Source organism: Prinia subflava, chromosome 9 (assembly GCF_021018805.1).
Source record: "Prinia subflava isolate CZ2003 ecotype Zambia chromosome 9, Cam_Psub_1.2, whole genome shotgun sequence".
Classification (NCBI taxonomy): Eukaryota; Metazoa; Chordata; class Aves; order Passeriformes; family Cisticolidae; genus Prinia; species Prinia subflava.
In genome coordinates, this window is record NC_086255.1 from 12,419,191 (window position 1) to 12,439,902 (window position 20,712).

Consider the following 20,712-nt stretch of genomic DNA (forward strand, 5'->3'; position numbering starts at 1 on the left):
GGAAGACATGCCAGGGATCGCAGGAAGCTCAAGCCTTCCAGCGCTTTCTGAAATCTCCACGGGGAGATCAGGCCAAGGAGCACCTTGTTTAAACCTATGCTAAATGCCAGGATAGCAAGGAATGTGGGGCAGGGAAGATGAATTGCCACCGTTTTCCTTAAAAAAAAAAAAAAAAAAAAAAGACCAAAGAACCAAACAAAAACAACCCTGCCTAAATCAAGTTTTGCACCAAACTGAGGCGTTATGAGTGTTTGTTTTCGCTCGGGGGGGGAAAAGGATAGTCAGTAAATGTTATTTCCCCACACGTCAACAGAAATCCCATGCATCCCACCCTGCAACTCAAACATTACAGCTTCATGCTTTTTTCATCTAGATGTAATCCATCCTCTATTGTACTTCTGCTCCTTCTCCAGGGAGTATTGATGTAATTGCGATCTTCCAGAGTCAGAGCATATCTTCTTTGACCCCTTGCTTTCTGAGCTTCACCCCCAACTTCACAGCTGAACCCACTACAACCCCAGCCATTCCTCAGGCCCAAGAGGACTCCAGAGCATGCAAGATGCTGAGACCAAATCATGTACCACAATCTACTGGTTGTGACTGTGATGGAGCACCAAAGCCCCAGCCCTCAAATCTACTGTCACTCCAAACTCATGGTTTCATTCATACACAGCAGAGCCCATCCACCAACTCTTTAAAGTACCCTTTTCCCCAGACACGAACAAAACAGGGCAGCACATGTTTCAGTAGGAGCTGAGTCTTCTTACTTTGGCACAGCAATTTAGAAGCTGTAAGACAAGCACTAAGGCTGGTCTGATCCAGCCTTTTACAAGCTCTACATTTCACACTGATGTTATCAGCAAGTAAATCAAACACATTGCAAGCAAAAGAATTTTTCATGTTTTTCCTATATGCGTTCCTCTCAACTGAGTGTTCCGGATACATTAATTGTTTTCTGACAGTCATCTTTCCAATTAAGATCTGCTCCTTCCTTCCTTCCTAATTTTGCCAGTATGTTACACAAAATTTAGTTGCTGACATGTTCCAACAGGGACAAGAGGAATGATCAGTAGAGATTAAAGCATGCCATGCATCAGCCAACTTTCCCAACAACTGACAAATGAAACACAAAACATCTTTAAAGGAGAACTTTACAGAGATGGCAACTCTTGTATGATGGTTGCCCCCAAGATCATCACCATTTCTGTCAGTTGTCAAAAGTGTTTCGTGTTGCATTTAAAAAATTGGCAAGTAAATCCCCAAACACAAACAAGAGGAGAGCCCACACATGTTATATTTTATTAATTCAAATCCAAGCAAGACCATATAGGGTCGTCTCTAATATGTACTAAATAGCACCACAGGAGCTCTGTTCCAGATTACACACAGGCAGAATCATCGATAAAACTAAGATGAAGATGATGTGCCCTTTTGGATTACTTTCATTAACACAAACTTCCAAGTTCTGCAGTCATTAGGCACAGGCATTTGTCAAGGGCTCCAAATCAAGAGCTTGTCTGGTTGTAAACATCTTGGTATAGAGTGTGCTATTTTAAGAGACCAGCACCTATGGCTCAACTCCAGATGAGCAGTAAATGAACCATCCACTCAATCCACAAACAGAGTAGCTAGTGGTAGGTTTTGTTTTCAAATAAAGATGCTACTGATTATACATCAGCAAGAAGTCAAGTTGCAAGGCATTAACTAGTATGCTCTCATCTCATTTTCCCACCAGCAACATGATTCTCAGATCCAAGTTTTATTGCTCAATAGCCACAGCTTCTGCCAAAAATCACAAGGGAGCCAGGGGGAGGGGATGGCAAATATGAAATGGGACAACAGCTGTCAAGGTAATTTGATAGCAGCAATGGCTTCTTGAACCAGTGGACACTCTTGAGAATGTGAGCCAAGGCCTCCAGGCATCCACAGAAAAGCCAAGTAAGATAAAGAGCTCGGTGAGAGAGCAGATACAGATGTCTGAGACAGAGGAAAGAACAAAGAAAGCCAAGGCCATCTAACTTCTAAGAAATTCAGTTTTCCAAACAACCAAAAAAAATTCAGAGCAAGTGTCCAAATGAACCCTCCCAGCCATGAAGACAAACCATCTTTTGTTTGAAAAATGTTTGCAAATTTTCCCAGTATTCTTTCCAAAAACATCTCAAAACTACAACATCCAAACAGAGAAGAGGAGTGAAGAATGAGCTGACAGATTAAAAGATCAAGTCAATAACCCTCTACAGGTTGAAATCTAACTCAACTTCTACTAACATGCAATCACCTGCATTATGAGATTGGCATAAATTAAACTTAGCACAAGTCGATTCCTAATAGACCAATGCCCACAGTCAGAAGTTGCATCCATAGCATCAAAAACATCCAAAAGGAAGAGTTATCAGTGGAAGCCCTGAAAATTTCCATACTTTTAGTTTAGTTGCTCTGCTAAATGAACCATCCCTTCAGCAATGAGTCATATCCTTTGGTAGAACAGTAAGAAGAAAGCTCTTTTGCTTGTGTCTATGTGGCACCTGTTTTGGTAAAATTAAATGGATCACAGAGACGTGCCAAAAACACAGGCAAGCACAAGCAGCAAGGCAGGAACGTGTTAGCTGTGGCAAGTGCAGTAGAGGGAGGTCAGACACTTTAATGACAACTCTCATCAGTAGGTTTTACTCTTCTTTTTAGGATAGTTTTAATTTTCTGCATTTTATGCTTTAAACTTCTCCCATGAACTGAAAAATTGCAGGTTTTTTACTTTCCCTCTCTTCCCAGGGCTTCTGAATTCTCCTCAACCACCCCTATTTACAGGCTTGTCTTAGCAATCTCACAGGAGTCTGCAATAGCTGGGAGAGAAAAAAAAGCAAACGGAAATGCTCACAGCTTTGTTCAGTATTATTGCCACCTGCTACAGACATGTGACATACCAAGAAACATGTACCCACAGATGCATTTTGGCAGTGATCATGATGCCGATCAATTGTTTCTTCATGCTGAAGTTAACATTTTGACTGACACTAATGCAGTTAGTCATTCATGTTAAATACAGCTTATTCTGATAGGGAAATAAAAAACAGATGACAACTGGCTACCAGAATTTAGCATCAAATTAAAAATCAAACTGCAAACCTAGTTTAACATTCAATTTATCTAGTTAGATCTTCAAACATCGTACTTGGGCAAAGCAGTCCCTGGTTTGTCTAACTGAGGCTGCAGATCTCCCCCAAGCATTGCAGCTCCCTCACCTGACCCTGGAGGGACCATCTACTGCTATTTTTGAAAGCATTTACTAAAAAAGCCCTCATCCAATGCAGGAGTTTCTGCCCTAAGTGCTGGTCCTGCAGAGCAGACATCAGACCTGGAAGAGGAGGGTGGCCTCTGCAGGCCTCCTGACCCTCACAGGGGCAGATAAAGATAATCCACAGAATGACTGCCTCGAAGCCAAACAGGTTTAGCAGCCCTGCACCATCTCTGAGGCAAAAGGCAATTTGCTTGGTATGTCACAGAGAAAACGTGCCTGTGTTGAGGGGAGGGTAATGAGACATCTACCCCATGCCACCTCAAAAGGTTAACAACTCAAAGGTTACAACACTCCCATCTCCTTGCCTGCAAAGGCTGCCCTACCTAGTCCCACCATCATTCCCCTTGGCTCCCTGTTCCAACACAAAGGGATTAAAAATTAAGGAAAAATAATTTTATCTAAAACTAGAAATCTAGTAGATCTACATACTTTTGGTAGCAACTTTTTCAATGACACTTCTGAATTCGCAGTTTGCTGAAGGTTACCATTCACTCACCTCTTCCTTCAGTGAGTCAGAGAAAAAAGAATGAACTAATCCCTGTCCCCGCCTTCCCTACACAAGACAAACTCCTGGGACAGGGACCAGAAAACTGATCACACCTTCACTGTCCCAGTCACTTTCATTGTCTGAATGGGACAAGCAGGAAAATTCTCAGCTCCGCCCTCCTGTCCCTATCTCCTATGTCAAAGAAAGCAATAAAGAGCCAGATCATTATGATCACAAGCACAGAACATCTCATGCCAGAAAAAATGGTGCCCTGGATTAGGAGTCAACACCAAGCTTCTGCACTAACAGAAACTTTAATCAGACATCAGTCACTAATGGAAGCATAAAGAGGCAGTGATAATGGTATCATGAGGACACAGGTCTTTTCAAATTCTGTGTCACGGAGGCAAGTCCACCCTAGGGAACAACCACCAGACAGAATCCAGTCTGCCAACACCCCCAGAAAAAGCAGGACACTCTGAGTGGCATACAAAGAGGCTGCCTGCACCACCCTAGAGCATGGTTGGACTGTCACAAGGAGAAGTTTGCACACCCCCTTAATTGTTGACAAATATCCAGTGGGCTGTGCTTTCCCCACATCACATCACCCCACATGGAAAAAGGGAAGAGTCCAGCTAAGCCATCCTTTTTATCCCAGATGAACAGGATTCACCAGCAGTGAGAACAGACTTGGATCTGTGTCACTGCATCCCCCCAGCCAGCTTGCTGAAGATTCCTTGGAATGGGTGGCAGTAAGGGACAGTGCAGTGTTACCCTCTGGTATAACTGACCTGTCCATGGTGAAAGAACAACTTTCCAGTGGCACCAGGATTAAGAGCTCAAGACTTTCTGGTTCATGAGGGAGCCAATGTATTTAATCATACTTGGGTTACCACCTTGTCACCAACAAGAAAAAGGGACAGTCACCTGCATGTCTCTTAACACTGGGATTTTACACACTAACAGGTTTGCCACTTAAAGACTTGCCTACTAGGTTTCAGCCCAGAAAAACAGGAAAGTATTTAGCACATAATTAATCCTAAATTGGACATTAGTTTAAGATTGTCTGAAAGCAAAAGTCAAGCAGCACAGGATAAAAGGATAAATGGCATCTCTGACACAGTAAAGAAAAACCAATGTATCAAACCTATATTCTGTGTCAGTAAGAGGTAAGAAAGCACCCAAGAATCAACTCTACAGCAGCAGTTTTAGTAGCCATAAAGCTGCACAGAACAGAGCACTAACCATGGGAGATTCACCTTAACTGTCTCTACACCCTTGCCTAGTGGATGGCCTCATCTCATCACCTAGTCTCTGTTTTTCCTCACCTACTGCCAACAAACAGTGCCAGGAGAACTACATGCTGATCTGAAAAAGGAGAGTGAAAATGCTGAAGACATCGACAGCCAAGGAACTCAGGGCAAGAGAAACAAAATCTGAGTCACTGGAGGGGCTGTCAGTCTAAAGAAAGTTGCAATCATCATGCAATGAAGCTATTACATGAACATTAAACCAAACTCCTATTACAGAACCTAAATTACAGTAGACAAGCTGAAACATACTGGCTCCCACAAACCCAGTACAGCTGATATAAGGGAAAAGGATAAAAATAAGTCCTCATTCGACAGCAAAGTGATTAAAGAACAAGAAGAAGGCATCACAATCAACTACAACTTTGGACAGTGCTAGGAAGTCCAAAAGATAAAGCCCACCACTTTATCCCTGCCCAGCTCTCAACTCACTTGAAGCAGTTATGCAATTGGTTTCCCTGAGTCATTTTTCCATTTTGAAGGAAAAAATGCAGGAATAGGAAAATTAAGTCTCAGTTTTACAAGGATTAAAAAAACCCCAAAACCCACAACAAAACAAGTTTGTGCCTATTTTTAAGAACTTTTGTATCTGGTCTTATCTTGAGAGGTTTTTTTAATGTCCCAGTCATCCTCAAAGTCACAGAAAACACTGAGATGAGAATTCCTTTTGTTAGGAGAATTGTTCAGAAGCATTACTACAGCAAGTGTTTTTCCTCCCAGGAACTACATGCTGCCTTTTAACTGTGAGAGTACATGTTTAATCACAGCACACACTCATACCTTGTCACAACTACTAACTGCAGCCCTGGAGAGGATGGTTAAAATAACCTAATTTCTTAAAAGAATCTTTGGAGTTTAAAGCATTTCATTCCCTCCTACATGTTCACTCTAAAATCAGGACACTGCTGTCCCAGTACTTTTCAAAGGAAATAGACTCAGACACCACCAAAATCTCCAAGCCTAGCAGCTTCTTCAAGGTGGCTCTTGCCTCAGCATCCTCCTTTAAACCTTCCAAGCACTGCTCAAGGCACTCAACTCTTTGTATTGATCAGGAGGTAGCTTCAAGTACAAAACAGAGTACTTAGAAACAGCCTCCAATACTTTTAAGTGTGTTTCCAGGTAGAGATCAATCAGGTAGTGGGAACAACGGCAAATGACAGCATTATCAACACAAACTTGCTAAGAGACATTTTCTTAATTTCTCTAAGCCATGCTTGGATTAAGACAGTCCACATAGTTATTAGTTCCAGGATGGCTGCATATCTGTCTGAATAAAAACCATGTACTGATCTCTCTGGAAAGCCAAATAGTTTAAATACAAAACCATCAGGAATTATAGCTAGACAACTTCACCCTTTCTGAATATTTTCCTTGGAACTTTTTGGTTGGAGCCTGTGCACTGCACAGGGCTGAGAAGGCTATTACTCTTGGAAGCTATACTCCCAAATTCTTTCCTTTACTGGAAGATGTGAGGTTGATGATTTGCAAAGAAGAAATGTATTAAAGAGTCTTACCACTGGACCATGTTCAAACAGCAGGCAAGCACCAAATTTAAACCCAGTTTCCAGGCCAGGAATCAGAAATGAAAATGCCCTCAAACACTAAAATGTATGCATGTCTTCACTCTACCCCACACGCTTCTGCAGTGTCTCTCTCATAATAAAACAAACCTTGCTCAAAGATTACAGCAAAGACTGGAAAATTCAAAACAGCTGCTCTGGAAAGAAAAAGAAACATTAATAGAATAGAGTCATTGACATCAGAGTTCTCCTGGTAGACCTCTCATCCCATGCACAGCAAGTGTTCCCATGCAGAGAGGAGGAGCAGAGACTGGGATTCCCATCCATAGTGCATCACACACACAGGGAAACCTTCATCCCCACCCTTAACCCCAGGGCAGTAAAGAAAGCAGGAAAAAAGAAAGCTGCTCTATTTGCCTGCTCATTGACTGCACATACTACAACTGTATTCACAGGTTCAACTCTGACTGGCACCAGGCAACAGATTGCTGTAGTTCTTGGAGCCTGCATCCAGCAGGTAATTACGTTCTTTCACTGCCACAGCTGCCTTCCTCAAGCTCTAACCCCAGGGCATTCCCACGCTGGGAAGCTTCACCCCCCACAAAGACTGCCCAGAGGGTGAACTGTGCAACTCCTCCATTTCCAGGTTCTCCTTGGGAGCCTTCAGACAACACAACAAGCTTAATTAAACTAGCACACTACCAGTAAAGCAGTTTCATATTAGTGATCACAAATCCCCACTGTGGCTTTGTGAAACAAAGAGAAAGATCTAGAAAACTGTCAGTCCTGATTACAATGGAGAGGCTGGGTCCATCATATGGGATCAGAGCTCTAAGCATGCTGTGATCCCTGTAAGGGTCCCAGGAAAACACAAACACACTAGTACAGAAGGATCAGAAACTGGCTTTTCTCTACACAACATACGAGAAAGTTTCCCATTTCTCTTTCAAACTTTTAGTAGCTGACATTGAGTCTGAAGGACACTGTACAGCATTTTTATTAAGAGAGATATCGACAGTGATTTGGACAGGGATCTTGATTTCTCTAGGAGAAATCCCATCCACGTAGTATAAGCAATTCTTCAGCACTAAGAGAAGGAAAAAAAAATACTCCCCATGAGCAGTGTGAAGTTCTTGAAATTCACTGTTTTGAAATTAGTGTTTTCAAACCTAACCACTCCAAAAGGCTCCAGGCAAATTAGAACATCAACAAGAAGATAAAAGTTATTCTCCATGAGGGTAGGGAACCAGCACACAACAAGACCAGATCACATCTGAAAAACAGCATCAGTTCCAAACCTCTACAACCATGTAGCCCATGTGGTGAGCTACTCACAGGTCCACCACCCCAGCTTCCAGTGAGGCATCTCTTATTCCTCTATTCTACTGGAAGAAAAGGAAGACCTAATGCAGTGAGTCTTCAAGGTACTTTGAGAGATTCTTCCTCACCCAATCCCCACACTGCATCAAGGTACTAAAAGTCAAAAGGCCAAAAAGCTTTATCTGTACACATACCTCAGTTACACAGCAGCAGAAAAAAAAACCCCACACAAATTCACAGAGCAAAATATATCACACTAATTTATCCACCTTGAATCAAAAAACTAAGTGATGTCCCTTGCAGTTCAAGATAGAGCTACTGAATAACTCTAATTCACAATTCTGGCCTACTTTAATTAGTAAAAAATTGAACTGAAGCCTCTTTACTAGTTGCCCTGTAATATCAGCTGAAGGTCCCTGTCTGCACTTGCTGTGTATGGGAATTCCAACTGTAAGAGCTGTTCCCGTTTCCATTGGAAAGATGTCCCAGGTAAGATAGGAAGAACTAAGCCTGCAGCTTGCCTAAAACCTACAGCCCCACCTACTTCCAATGCCAGACTGTAAATTTTTATCAAGAACAAGTTCACACCAGCAGATTTTCTTCCTATTTGTAGGAATCTAGAAATTGCTGACAAGCAATCCACAAGCAATAAAAGCAGACAACTGATCGTCCTTGTCCTCACATAACTGCTGCATGGAAAGGGGTCCTGCAGGCTGCACTTTGAACCCCACAGTGCAAAGGGTAGGCAGGACAAGCTTCTGAAAGCCGGAGGTGGAGTCCTGGAAGAAAACCAGAAATGGCAAGATCCTTGCTATCCTAAAATTGTTTGTTGGCAGCAGTGTATCCAGCCAAGGCAGAATCAGCATTTTTGTCGCCCTCATTATCCATGGACAAATGGGGAAAATAAAGCCTTGTTCACCTCCATGAAGATCAGCTGTCACAAAAGGCTCTGTCACGTCACTGTAAGAGATTATACACCGTAAAAAAAACCCAACTTTCTTGTAAAGAAAACTCCAACTTTTATTCACACTTGCTGTGGGAAAGAACCTCAAGGAAGTAGGAGCCCAGTCTTGAGGGCACAGTTCACCCTACAGAGAGAATTGTTACCACACCACTCATTTGAAGAGCAGCTCCTTTTGGGATTGCCAGCAAAAGAATGGTGTAACCCCAACAGAAAGCACTACAGAAAACATAACTATACAGATCTTCTGTGCTGAATGTATGCGTTCTCCTGGCCCCAGTGCCTTTGGCTGCAGCAAAGCTCCTGCCCAGTTAATTAGTAACTGCAGCTGAGTCCTGTTAACTCAGTCCTGTTAACTTGTAAACTCTTGCAGCCACCACAATCATCAGGTTCCAGCTCCCAGACTGACAGGCATCATACTTACTCTGTCCTTCAAAATACAATTCCTTGATGAGAAGGGCTGTTGTTTCATAAATACTGAAATTATTATACCAAACAAGTGAAATATAAAGAGACACAAATAAATCCCAACCACATATGCTTTGAGGTTTCTGTTTAATCTAGGGCTTGGATATTTTAAGACTAGTTGGTTACAAGGCAAGTTGTTTTTCTAGTATTCTTTCACTAGTCCTTTCAAGTAGATATCATCACCAGTAGGTGAAGAGCAAGTCTGAGTCATGTTTTTAAAACACAAAAATAACCACAAACACCCATGTAAGAATCCCAATTTCAACATGCCAGCCAACCCAGACAAAAAAACACCTCTGGCATTACAGGTTGTGTACCACAACAACCCAATCCTCAAAGGCAAACAACCTACATGATGGCCCACAGACAGCACGGAAGTGTGGAGAATCCTGGAAGCTTTTCTTCACGTCAGTGGAAACTGTCTGTCTACCAAAACTCGGGAAGGCTCCCAGACAATTTTAACAGAAAACACAACAACAATGGCTCAAAGATTCCCAAGGGCTCCTATCTATGACCCTTCAGAATGGCAAGTTACTACAGACAAAACCACAAACAGGGAAGAGAACACTTCTAAGTAAAGGAGGGAAAAAAAAAAAGTTAATGGAGACAATTTTTAAGGAATCGAAGATTCGTTATTATTGAGAACCAAGAATGCAAAGATAAGCTGACCTGGCCACTGTGTTAAGAACATTTGGTACATGCAACTCCAGTGGCAAATCAAAAGAACATTCAGTTCCTCTCCAAGTTTGATGGATCTCACTGCCATCTCTCCTTCTGCTATTGCAGCTTTGTGTTTCCAGCTGCAGCATCAAATGGTGACCTTTTAAGTCCATTTTGGGAAACACACTGTATGGCTTGATGTCCTGGAGTCATGACATTAGAGGGGGTTTCGGTGGGTTTCTTGTTGGTGTTTGGGTTTTGCGTTTGGGGCTTTCTTTAAGAAGCTATGGGAAAATTTCAGTTACTCTGCCTCAACTTGTAACAAGATGTTTTGCAGAATCAGAACTTTATTACTCCATGCTGTACAAAAAGCTATTTAGAACACTATAGAAACACCTCACCTCTTTCCAAGCCATTCCTTTCTCTTCCCTACATCTACCTCTCTATAGGACCACCTACACTGAAGTGATGAGTTCATCTCCTCCTTACAGTTTTTAACCAGTCTTTCTTTCCATGCCCTTCTCTAACATGCTTTGTATATCATCAGACTTAGTGCTAGTTTATTCCCAGCATAGCTTTTTCTACCAGCTATTGGGCCATGCAGATTTCCTGGCCAAGGGAAAAGGTGCATTCCTCCAGAAGAAGGTTAATGACAGATTTATGCACCTCATTTTCTATGGTTATGTATTGGTGAAGAGTGAAACAAAACCCCCATCGCTTGATAGTCCTGAAATGACTCAGTGACCTTGGCAGGAGCGAGGGTGGATTAACCACCTGGTATGGACTGTTAGCCATGTGCTGTGGGCAGCAGCTCATTAGCACCAAGTATTTACACTCCTATTCGTAGCTGGTAGGCTGTAATTCAGGACCTTGTCAAATTAACAAGAGTGCCAGGTCGCACTCACTGGGGTATGGTTCAGAGGACTCTGTGTTGAAGGCTAGTTTTACAAGTTCCATTAGTGAAATTGGAAGGGACTCAACAGTAAAAGTGCCATTGGCCTACCTAGACTGGCAATTGCATCACAGCTCTGTAGAGGCACATGAGCAAATGCAAAAGTGAGCTCTTGCTAAATATTAATGAAAAAAAATCACAGCTTGGTGGTCTATAGACTCGCTCAGTACTGCTTGGCCACTGCTTTCACTCTCATCCTACTTGATCCTGACTAAGCTGCTGTAAGACTGACTTAGGACTCTTAATATTGAGCAGACATTAAATGTTTAAAAGATGTGAAGTAGTGAGACTTCAAATCCTCCAGGCCTTAATTCCTGTGCACTAGGATGTGTGCCCTCCAAGTGAGCAAGACAAGATCTGACACCAGACAACACCAGGAAGATGAGCAGATCTTGTCACAGTCTAGTGGCATTGATGCTCCAGGTTAAGTGGCCTAATAACCCCCACAATACTTCCCACCACTGTAATGACTCCTTCAATAAAGCCGGGAGGAGACTCAGGCTCACAACACCTATGAGATGTAAGGTGGCTCACAACCTCATTTCCTAAATTACCACCTAGAGTGATACCATAGCCTGACAAAACAAAACCTACCTTTGGATTGCTTTATAGAGAACTGACAATCAGAAATGTACTTCTAGATCCACCTCACTCTGCCACTAGCACTACACAGCCATAGACAGGAGACACCCACTACTGGTGTTTGTTTCTGTGCAAGAGCTGACAATGGTTCAGTGTTGATTAGACATGCTCACAGAGAAATAAGCATCTCGGGCTATTTAATAAAGACAGTATCTTTAGTCCCAGAACTTCCTGAATCACAGCCTGATGAGATGAGTAAGCTTCCGTGGGGAACAAAAGAAATTGGCTCTTTTCTAACACTTTCTCTAAGCAGCCCCAGCCATTGTCAGAACTGACCTACTGCAGAGAATTTGCTGTAATTGTTCTTATGCCCTCAGAGTCAACTGAAGTTCAGTGAGAAAATGTTCTGCTCCTCAGAACCTCATGTCAGCAGAGAAAAAAATGAAACTCAAAAAAAAAAAAATCTCAGACCTGGAAGGGCACTGTGATGGTTAAACTACCTGATCAGCTTCCTACACTAATGAATTTGCTCAGAAGTTGATATTCTACCGCTTTAGTCTATCCTGCACCAAAACTGGCTGTGAAATGCTATTGGCTGCACAGACTAACCTGAAGTTTACATTTGTGCCTATTACAGATAACCTCTACAGACACAGAGAAAGCAGATAGGAGCATGGTTCACTTGTGTTGGAATTCACTCCCATCAGTTTTAGCACAGGAAAGCATTTGGTAACTGAGCAAACATCTGAGGGGAGGAAAAGGCAACTTCTTGTGTTTGTCAAATGACAAGAGTTGTGAACAATTGGTTCAAAAAGCAATCAAAGAATCACATCCAAGATGGGCATCAAACTCAAACCTCTACTCTCAAGCCATTTAATTCACTTACTCCTCCCTCTGCCAGCCACCTGAAACACATTTCTTCCTACTCTCAGCACCAGGAGGACTCCTCAGCTGGGCTCCTCACCAAGGCTGCTCTCCTAGCAGCCTCTCTTCTCCTGGTGTCTATAAAGTGTTCCCAGTAGGAGCCCAGGAAGAACTGGAGCTGCTCCCCGATGCACTCCCCTTGGAGCCTGTCCCCAGCCCAGTGGCAGCAGGGCTGCCTGCAGTAACCCACATCCGCTGCTCCCCGTGGAACGCGCGCGCATCCCCGGGAGCGCTGCACGGCCAGCAGAGCTCTTGGCAGCGCAGCACCTGCGGGTGCTGCCTGTCAGACAGCCAAGGAACAGATTGTCACGAGGCAACCCCCACCCTCACACGCAATTCTTGTTCAGGGAATAAATCTGCAGGCATAGCATACTAAGACTTCTGTTTCTTGGTGGCAAATTCTTTCCCACCTACCACTCCCCTACTCTCTTCTCAGAGAAAAGTCTTCACTGGACCTCCTCAACACTTTCCCTGTTATATGAATTTCCCCAAAAGGATCAGAGGAGGTGCCTTTTATTAGCTAAGCAGCCTTGAAAACGATATTGTTTTCCAAGAAGTTTTACGTGCCTTTCATAATCCCAGAAAGGATTAATGTAGTTTCTTCCAGTTTCTCGTAATGCTGCAGTCACAGGGTTACACAGAAAAAGTGCCCCGGAGACAGACAACCTGCTAGATAAATTAGAAAGTGAGCATTCAGACCTACTAAATCAAAGTTACTCAAGGGAAGACTGGACTCAGATTCAGCAAGTCATAAAATTTGAAAGGAACCAGGAAAGACACCACCTTCAAACCTAGATTAGAGCTGAACCAGAAAGATAAATGACCTAATAACAAAAAAAGCCCCTCAGACCAAGTGACCTAATAACACAAAAAAAACCCTCAGACCAACAGTAGCAAGGAAGAACTTTGGATCCCTGGGCTACGAATTACTTGCTATCCTACCTGTTTCTAAAAAGAGGATCTCTGTGCTCAAAAGAGAAGTAGGTCTAGATATTCTCAGCACTCAAAAGTCAGAGGTTTATGTTTCAGGCTGCTGGGACTTCGTTTTCTTTCAAGGGGGAGGAGGAACTAGAAAAGAAATGGACAACATTTTTCCCCAATGTCCACTCTAAATCAAACACCAAACATACATGCTACTAAAACCAGACAATACAAGACCAACAGAGCCTGAAGAAAGTGTCATCAAGCTAAATCTGACAAAGTTTTTGGGAAAAAAATAACTTTTAAGGTCTAGTTAGGCAATGATTTTAATAAGGAATCTATGAGTTTTCTCAAGGCTGCCATGGGATTCAGAAAATGAAAGCTCAGAGCTCCTGAACAGTTATTGTGGCTTCCTTGCAACAGGTAATTAAGCTCTGATCTGTAGTATAAAATAATAGTGGAAACTGATACAAATAAGATCAAACCATATGATTCAAAGTCTCCAGATAAAGAGGACTCCATCTGAGAAACTGCTGCCCTCAAAGCCATCCAGGCCACCAGGAACGGCTGTAGGACAGCTTGCAGAAAGTGGGCCAATCTTGAAATATTAGTATTTACAACCTGAGGCTTTTCAAGCTGAATTTTTGTGGCTCCAGCAGACAGGGAGCTAGAAATAGAATGCTTTGGATTTAGGATCACCCATGCAGAGATTTGCCTGTGAAAAACACCAAGAGCAAGTGCCAGAGAGCATTTAAGCAGAGACCTAGGAAGACTGTCAAAAAGGAACAAAAGACAAAGCGGGGAGGGGGGGTGTGTGGAAAGCAGGTCCACACACATGTTGACAAGGTCAGTGGAGACAGTTCACCAGCTTCTTTCCAAAAATGACTCTGTGGCTCATTCAATCCCTGCTGCGGATTAGGAACCACGACACAAATTAAACCTGGAACAGGTAACGCCTCACTCTCCATTACAGCAATGGCCAACATTAGATTAGCTTGGAGTGAACTCATTCCAGATGAGTTAACTCTTTGGTCTGAGCAAAGTCAGGCAGGTCCTTTCCTAGGCCAGTAGAAAAGGCGCCCTAGACTCCCTCACATTAAATCTGAATGACTGAATTCAAGCTAAGCTTGAACTCAGTCTGCTCAACCTTTAGACAAGTGGATTTGACAGCTTTGGTAGAAGTTTATGGTCTGTTTCTAGAACAGAAAAAAATCGCACCTATTTCAAAAGCTACTTATTTATTTATTTGCAAGTAAACCATGCTTTTTAGAGGAGAAGCTTGTTTGTGGACTGCTTCAGGAATCATGTTTATTCACACTTTAGGAGATTAGAGCAGCAAGGGGGTGGGAATGTGCTGAAGCTCTCTTAAATTAAGTTTCTTTCCTGGCAGCATGTAAACGAAACAGATATTTATTTTGCAATTGTGGTCAAAGAATGTTAATGATATGCCCACCACGAAATCCTCCAGCTGTTTGCCCTAAGCACTAGAACAGCTACAGAACCACCCATTTCATCTTCTGCAAGAGTGTAAGGATGTATATCCTGCTGTGTTTGGCTTTTAATTGCCTCCTTGTACGCCTCCATTGCACATTTAGGGTAAGAAGGTTTTGCTTCTGCCCAAAACATGAGTTTCAAAATTCCACCTACCCAGCTAATTACCAAACTTATCAGAAAAAAACCCATCCTCCCTCCTCAAATCAATTAAAGTATTAACTGACAACACTATCACATGAGCTGCCTGTTGCACCCAACAGTGGTAGAAGGAGCCTGGCTATCAAAAAAGACACTATTAGGAGCTTTGACCCAAGCTGGCTGTGGCAGAAGATCAGTGTGATGGGAAGGGAATTATTAAAAACCATAAGCTCATTTATTTCCAATGATGATATTCCAATAATTTACGTGTTACTCTACTGGAGAGTAACACGTAATTTGATTCTCACCCTTAATTTGTACATTCTCATGGGAATTTGGCAGGGTTGCTCTGAAGAAGAAAGTTGGAAGAGCTCTTGCAAAAGACACTGCACTATGCCAGATCAAGCCAGCTATCAGTTATTTACATTCATTTCAAAGGACACAAAGGAAGCCACTTATTTCCACTATACCTGCACTTTTTAAAGAGAAACCAGTTAGGACAAGGCTGATCCTAACGTAGGACTTGCCCATACAGACCAACCAGCATAGTGACTCTGGAGTAAACATTTAAGTATGCTAAACCAAGCCTGAATTAATTCTCAAATACAGAGACTGTTCCAGGACTCAGCAATCTCAGGAAGGAACAAACACATTAGGAAGTCATCCCGAACTTGTGCTACTGGGATGTTTCCTAGTGCAGGCAAGAGACTGGCTACCAGGGAAAGTGATCTCTAGTATGCACCTTCCAAGCCACCCAGGAGAACTTTTAAGAGGCCTATTTTAAGCACCAGTTTCAGGAACTCTAAGGAGGAATTTGGCTTAGCACTCTTGCAGGATTAAAGCGCACACCTAATTCTCCCAGCTGTTAAATAAAAGGACTGCTGTGCTAACACACAGGAGTGCATTCCATCCTTTCAGACCAGGAAAATAAACTACTAACATAACATGCATTTCTTCAGACACATTGCTGCATACAGAACTAGAAAACACCCACAAGTCTCACCACAGGCTAAGAAGCCTATTGTGCTATCTGGAGTCTAAACAACAGGGACAAAGGGGAAGAAGAACCACCCTTTACTCACACATGCAGCAAAATCCACCTCAACCAACCAACAGTTAAATGACATCACTGAGTTTCCCACATCCAAGCTGCAGATCCTGCAGCGTAGAAAACACAGCCAAGAGAGGCTCTTCCTCATCTCTCCTTCAACACCTCCAAAACCAAGTAAGACTTTGCCGTCTCTACACACAAGCTGAAAGAGATAAAGATAACCACCACTGCAGTGGTCAATAAAACGCAGGAGTATATTCATCTTCTATCCACAAAGATGAAATAAAGATGAGGTAACCCTGCAACTCCCCAAAACTGAGTTAAGCAGGATGAAGAAGATCCAATGCCATAACACAAGAGTTTAGCGTGTGGACAAAACAGCAACTGAAACTTAAGTTGTAATTTAAACTTATCTGGAAAGAACATTCACCAAGTTTTTTTTCAAGGTAACTTATGCAGTTAATAAAAGGTGAGCTCAAACATTCCCCGCTACATTTTCCCTCTCAAGCAAATCACCCCCCAGGGACCAAGCTTTACCTGGTACCCTGATCAGATCTCCCTGGGTACAAACAGTCTGGTGGCACTCCAAACAACCTTTATTTTTCCAGCACAGGGGTCCACACATCCAAACTGTCTGAAATTTCACCTAACAACTACTTTGGAAGCTTCCTTCTGCACAGGCCACAGAGCATTATTATTTGCCTTGCAGAGTGGAACAGACTTTAAAAGGAAAACAAAAAGATGTTTTTTTCTTTCTCATAAGCAAGAACTTCTAACAAGAATTAAGATGCATTTGTCAAGTCAGCAGCATCTACAATCAAGAGAAAGGAGGAAAGCCTCAGTCCCCTTCTGATGCAACTAATACACAAGCTACACCAAAGAGGTAGAAAGGGTCATGTCTCCGCTGAGCCTGTGGTCCTGAAGCACAGGGTAGCCTGGGGAAAAAGAGCTGTAACTCTGAAGTGCAGCACCAGCAGGTGCTTTGGAATATATTTTAAGAGATTGAAATGATTTAGGAGTTACAAGATCAAAGTGTCAATCAAAGTAAATGGAACAGGGGCAGAGAGCTGAGGTCAGCTGGCTGAGCCTATGAATGGAGCTAAAACGCCTTGTTTATCTCAGCACGTGTGTGCACTGAGCCTGAAAGGCACCCGAGCAGCCCACCCACTCCTCCCTGTCAGGCCAGCTGAAAAAGCACAGAGAAGACACCGCCAAGGAATGGGCGCAGATTCCCGTCAGTGGCTCTCACTGTAACGGACAGATGAGTGGAAAAAGCAAGAAGGAAAACAACCTTGCTTGGCACCACGCCCACACACACATCCCAGTGCAGTGGGGAAAAAAAGGCTGGGGGCACGTCGCAGCCGTGGATCAGCTTTCTGGCCAGGGAACGAGCAGGTCTGGGAGATGTCTAAACACTGCTCACTCCCAGTCCAGACCGCACCTTCCCACAGCCCTCTGTGAGCAGGAACTCGAGGCTCCCCTGCGGAGCCCTCTCGCTGCAAGCAGGTGGATGCTGACCGCCCCCGAGCAGCTCCTCCCCACCGCGCCCCCGCCACAGGCATGAGCCCACCTTTCTTGAACTCCTCCAGCATGGCATCGAGCTTAGTGTCGTTAAAGACGAAATGCAGCGGGTGGTTGTAGAAGCGGGTGATGGTCTTGAGTGGCGTGCAGTCATCAGGGTCCACAAAAGCCAGGTCCTTAACGAAGAGCAAGTCCACGATGTTGGAGCGGTCACCCTCGAAAACAGGGATGCGGGTGTAACCGCTCTCCATGATCTCGGACATAGTGTTGAAGTCGAGCACAGCCTCAGCAGCGATCATGAAGCAGTCTCGGAGGGGAGTCATCACGTCCTCCACGGTCTTGGTGCGCAGTTCCAGGGCTCCTTGGATAATGTTGAGCTCCTCCTTGACTAGATCGTTATAAGGGTCGGTGACCCGCAGCATCTCCAGCAACTTCTCACGGTTATAGACCGTGCCGATCTCCTGGCCCAGGACACAGTCCAGCAACTTGCTGACGGGGTAGGAGGCCGGGAAGGTCATCATCATGAAAAACTTGGTGAGGAAGATGGTGTTGGCGCCCACGGCCAGGCCGTGCCGAGAGCAAATAGCCTGCGGCACGATCTCGCCGAAGATGACGATACCGATGGTGGAGACCACCACGGCCACCAGCCCAGAGCCGGCAATGTCGTCCAGCAGGATGGTAAGCGTAGTGTTGACCAGGACATTGCCCAGCAGGAGGGAGCACAGCAGGTAGTTGCCCTGACGCCGCACAGGCTCGATGCGCTTGGCATAGTTCTTCTCTTTGTCCGTGCCACAGTTCTGCACGATACGCAGCTCCATGGGGTCCAGGGCCATCAGGCCCAGGTTGAGGCCACTGAACATGCCCGAGAGGCACAGGAGGAGCGAGATGAAGATGACCTGCAGCCAGAAGGGCAGCAGGAACTTCTTCTCCTCGCCCACGATCATCTTGGTGTCCTCGCCGTCATGGTAGATCCAAGTGGTCTCACCCCAGGGCGGAGGTCCCGCCGGCCCCTCGGCGCCCGCCAGCCCTCCGGGAGCCCCGGGCCCCAGGGCGGCGGCGGCGGGGGCCGAGACGGAGGTGCACAGGTAGTAGGACTTGCTCTTCTCCGTTTTGCGCAGGGGCTTAATCTCGATCTCGATGATGCCCGAGGTGCGGCGGTTGAGCACGATGTGCGGCAGGATGATGATGTCCGAGGTGCGGATGCCGCAGCGCTGCGGGGCCCCACCGCTGCCCGCCGACCCGCCGCCGCCCCTGCCACCGCCGCGCCCCGCCGGCCCCGCCGCCGCCCGCCCGCCCTGCCGCCGCTCGTGCTCCGTGAAGGCGATGCGCGACCACGTCTCGTTGTTGATGTTCTGCCCGTAGACCCGCAGCTTCACCCGCGTTCGTTCGCTCACCCGCAGCGCGCCCCCCTCCATGAAGGAGACGTCGTCCGTGTCCTCCAGCCGCAGGCCGATGATCACCGTCTCCTCCGCCGCCGGCGGGGGCACGACGGCGGCGGGCGGCGCGGCAGCGGCGGCGGCCGGGGGCCACCGGCCCAGGCAGCCGCCGAGCAGCAGCAAGAGCAGCAAGAGCAGCACCCGCGCCCCCCGGCCGCCCCCCGCCATGTTCCCACCGGGCAGCGCGGCCATCTTTAGTCAGGGCTCGGCGCCGCCGCGGCCCCGCATCACCGCGCGGCGCCTGCGGCGTGCCCCGGCTCCCCCGGCGGCGGCGGTGGCGGCGGGCGCGGCGGCGGGCGAGGCGCGGGCTCGGCTGCCCGCGAAACCCGACGGGCGGCGACTGCCGAGCCGGGCCGACCAGCGCCGCCTCTACCCGCGCCCGCCCCGCCCCGCCCCGCCCCGCCCGCCGCGAGGGGGCGGGGGCTCCGCCCGGCGCCGCCAATCAGCGCCCGCCTGCGCTCCAATCAGCGCCAGGCCACGCCCCCGCCGCGCCCCGCCCCCGCCCCAGCCCCGGGGGCGCGTGACTCCGGTGTGTACGCCGGGCGCGCGGGGGCGGGGCCGACCGTAGGGCTGCGGCCAATGGCGGCGGCGCTCGGGGCCGAAGGGGGCGGAGCCTCAGGAGGGGCGCGACCAATGGGGGTACGGTGCGGCCGGCGCGCGCGGTGCTCGGCAGGAGCGGTCCCGGGCGCGCCCGCGCCGCGGCAGGGGCGGTCGGACGGGCCGGGTGATCCCGCTGCCCCCGCCGCTCCCGCCCGGCCCACGGCCACCGCCGCTCGCCTCGGACCGGCCACGCCGCTCGCCCCCTTCAGCGGCCCGGGAGCGCCGCCCCGCGTCCGCTCGCCGCACCGGTCGGCGGTCGCGCAGCGCTCCCTGGCGGCCCCACCGCGCGTCGTAGGCCCGGCCCGACGGGGCGCATCCCGGTGCCTCCCGCCGGGATCTGCTGCGGCAGGGGCGGCTCTCTCAGCCGTGACTGTATCCCGGTCGGCCCCGAGGCGCTGGCGGTGCAGTACCGTGCGGCGTTCAGAAATCGCACTGCGGGCCTCGGGCACCATCCGGCCCGACATCTCCTCGGCTGTGTCGCAGCTCAGAGCGGAATTAACCATTAAATACTGAACAGGGACGGGCCGCGCTCCTCCCGCACCTCTGCGCTGCTCCGCCGCCCCGTGCCGGGGTGCGGGGTGAGCGGGGCTGGGGTCTGGGGCTCCCGTCGAGGACGTCCAAAGCCGCCCCAGTTGTCCTGCTCCGCTCATCATCTGTTCATGGTGAAGGGAGGGCCGAGAGCCCCGATTCATGAAAGCTCCTGTGAATTCCCGTGTGCCATGTCCCACCGCCCCGAGGGCCTGGCTGTTTCCAAAGTTTCGGCTGCTGTGCCGCAATCCCAGCGGGGGCAACACACCCCACACCCGGCCGGCACCGCTCCGTGTCCAGCAGTTGTGAATGAGCTCAGCATCCTGCACAGCCAGAGACCAACAGCCGTGGGGGCAACCAGTGCGGCTTGTGGTGGCTGACACCCCTTAGAGACAGTGAAACAGCCGCCTTGCTGTTTAAGTGCTTGGGAAATGGAAGAATAAATTGTGCAGGGCAACCCAATACAGTGTGGAGCACGGCACAGTGCTCTGGGGGCTGTAGTCACAAATCTTTCCTGGTCCCAAACCTCATTCAGCTTCTCCTA

At 47.0% G+C, this 20,712-nt stretch overlaps 1 protein-coding gene across 2 annotated transcripts in view; it reads right to left on the reverse strand.

The window, feature by feature from the left end:
• Positions 1–19,420, reverse strand: part of CNNM2 (cyclin and CBS domain divalent metal cation transport mediator 2) — a 112,960-nt gene extending 93,540 nt beyond the window's left edge. For both annotated transcript variants that reach the window (XM_063405390.1, XM_063405388.1), the window contains exon 1: positions 17,654–19,420. In XM_063405390.1, the coding sequence (XP_063261460.1) occupies positions 17,654–19,232 (1,579 nt within the window). In that variant the 5' untranslated portion in view covers positions 19,233–19,420. The remainder of the gene's footprint in view (positions 1–17,653) is intronic.
• Between the last annotated feature and the right edge of the window lie 1,292 nt (positions 19,421–20,712).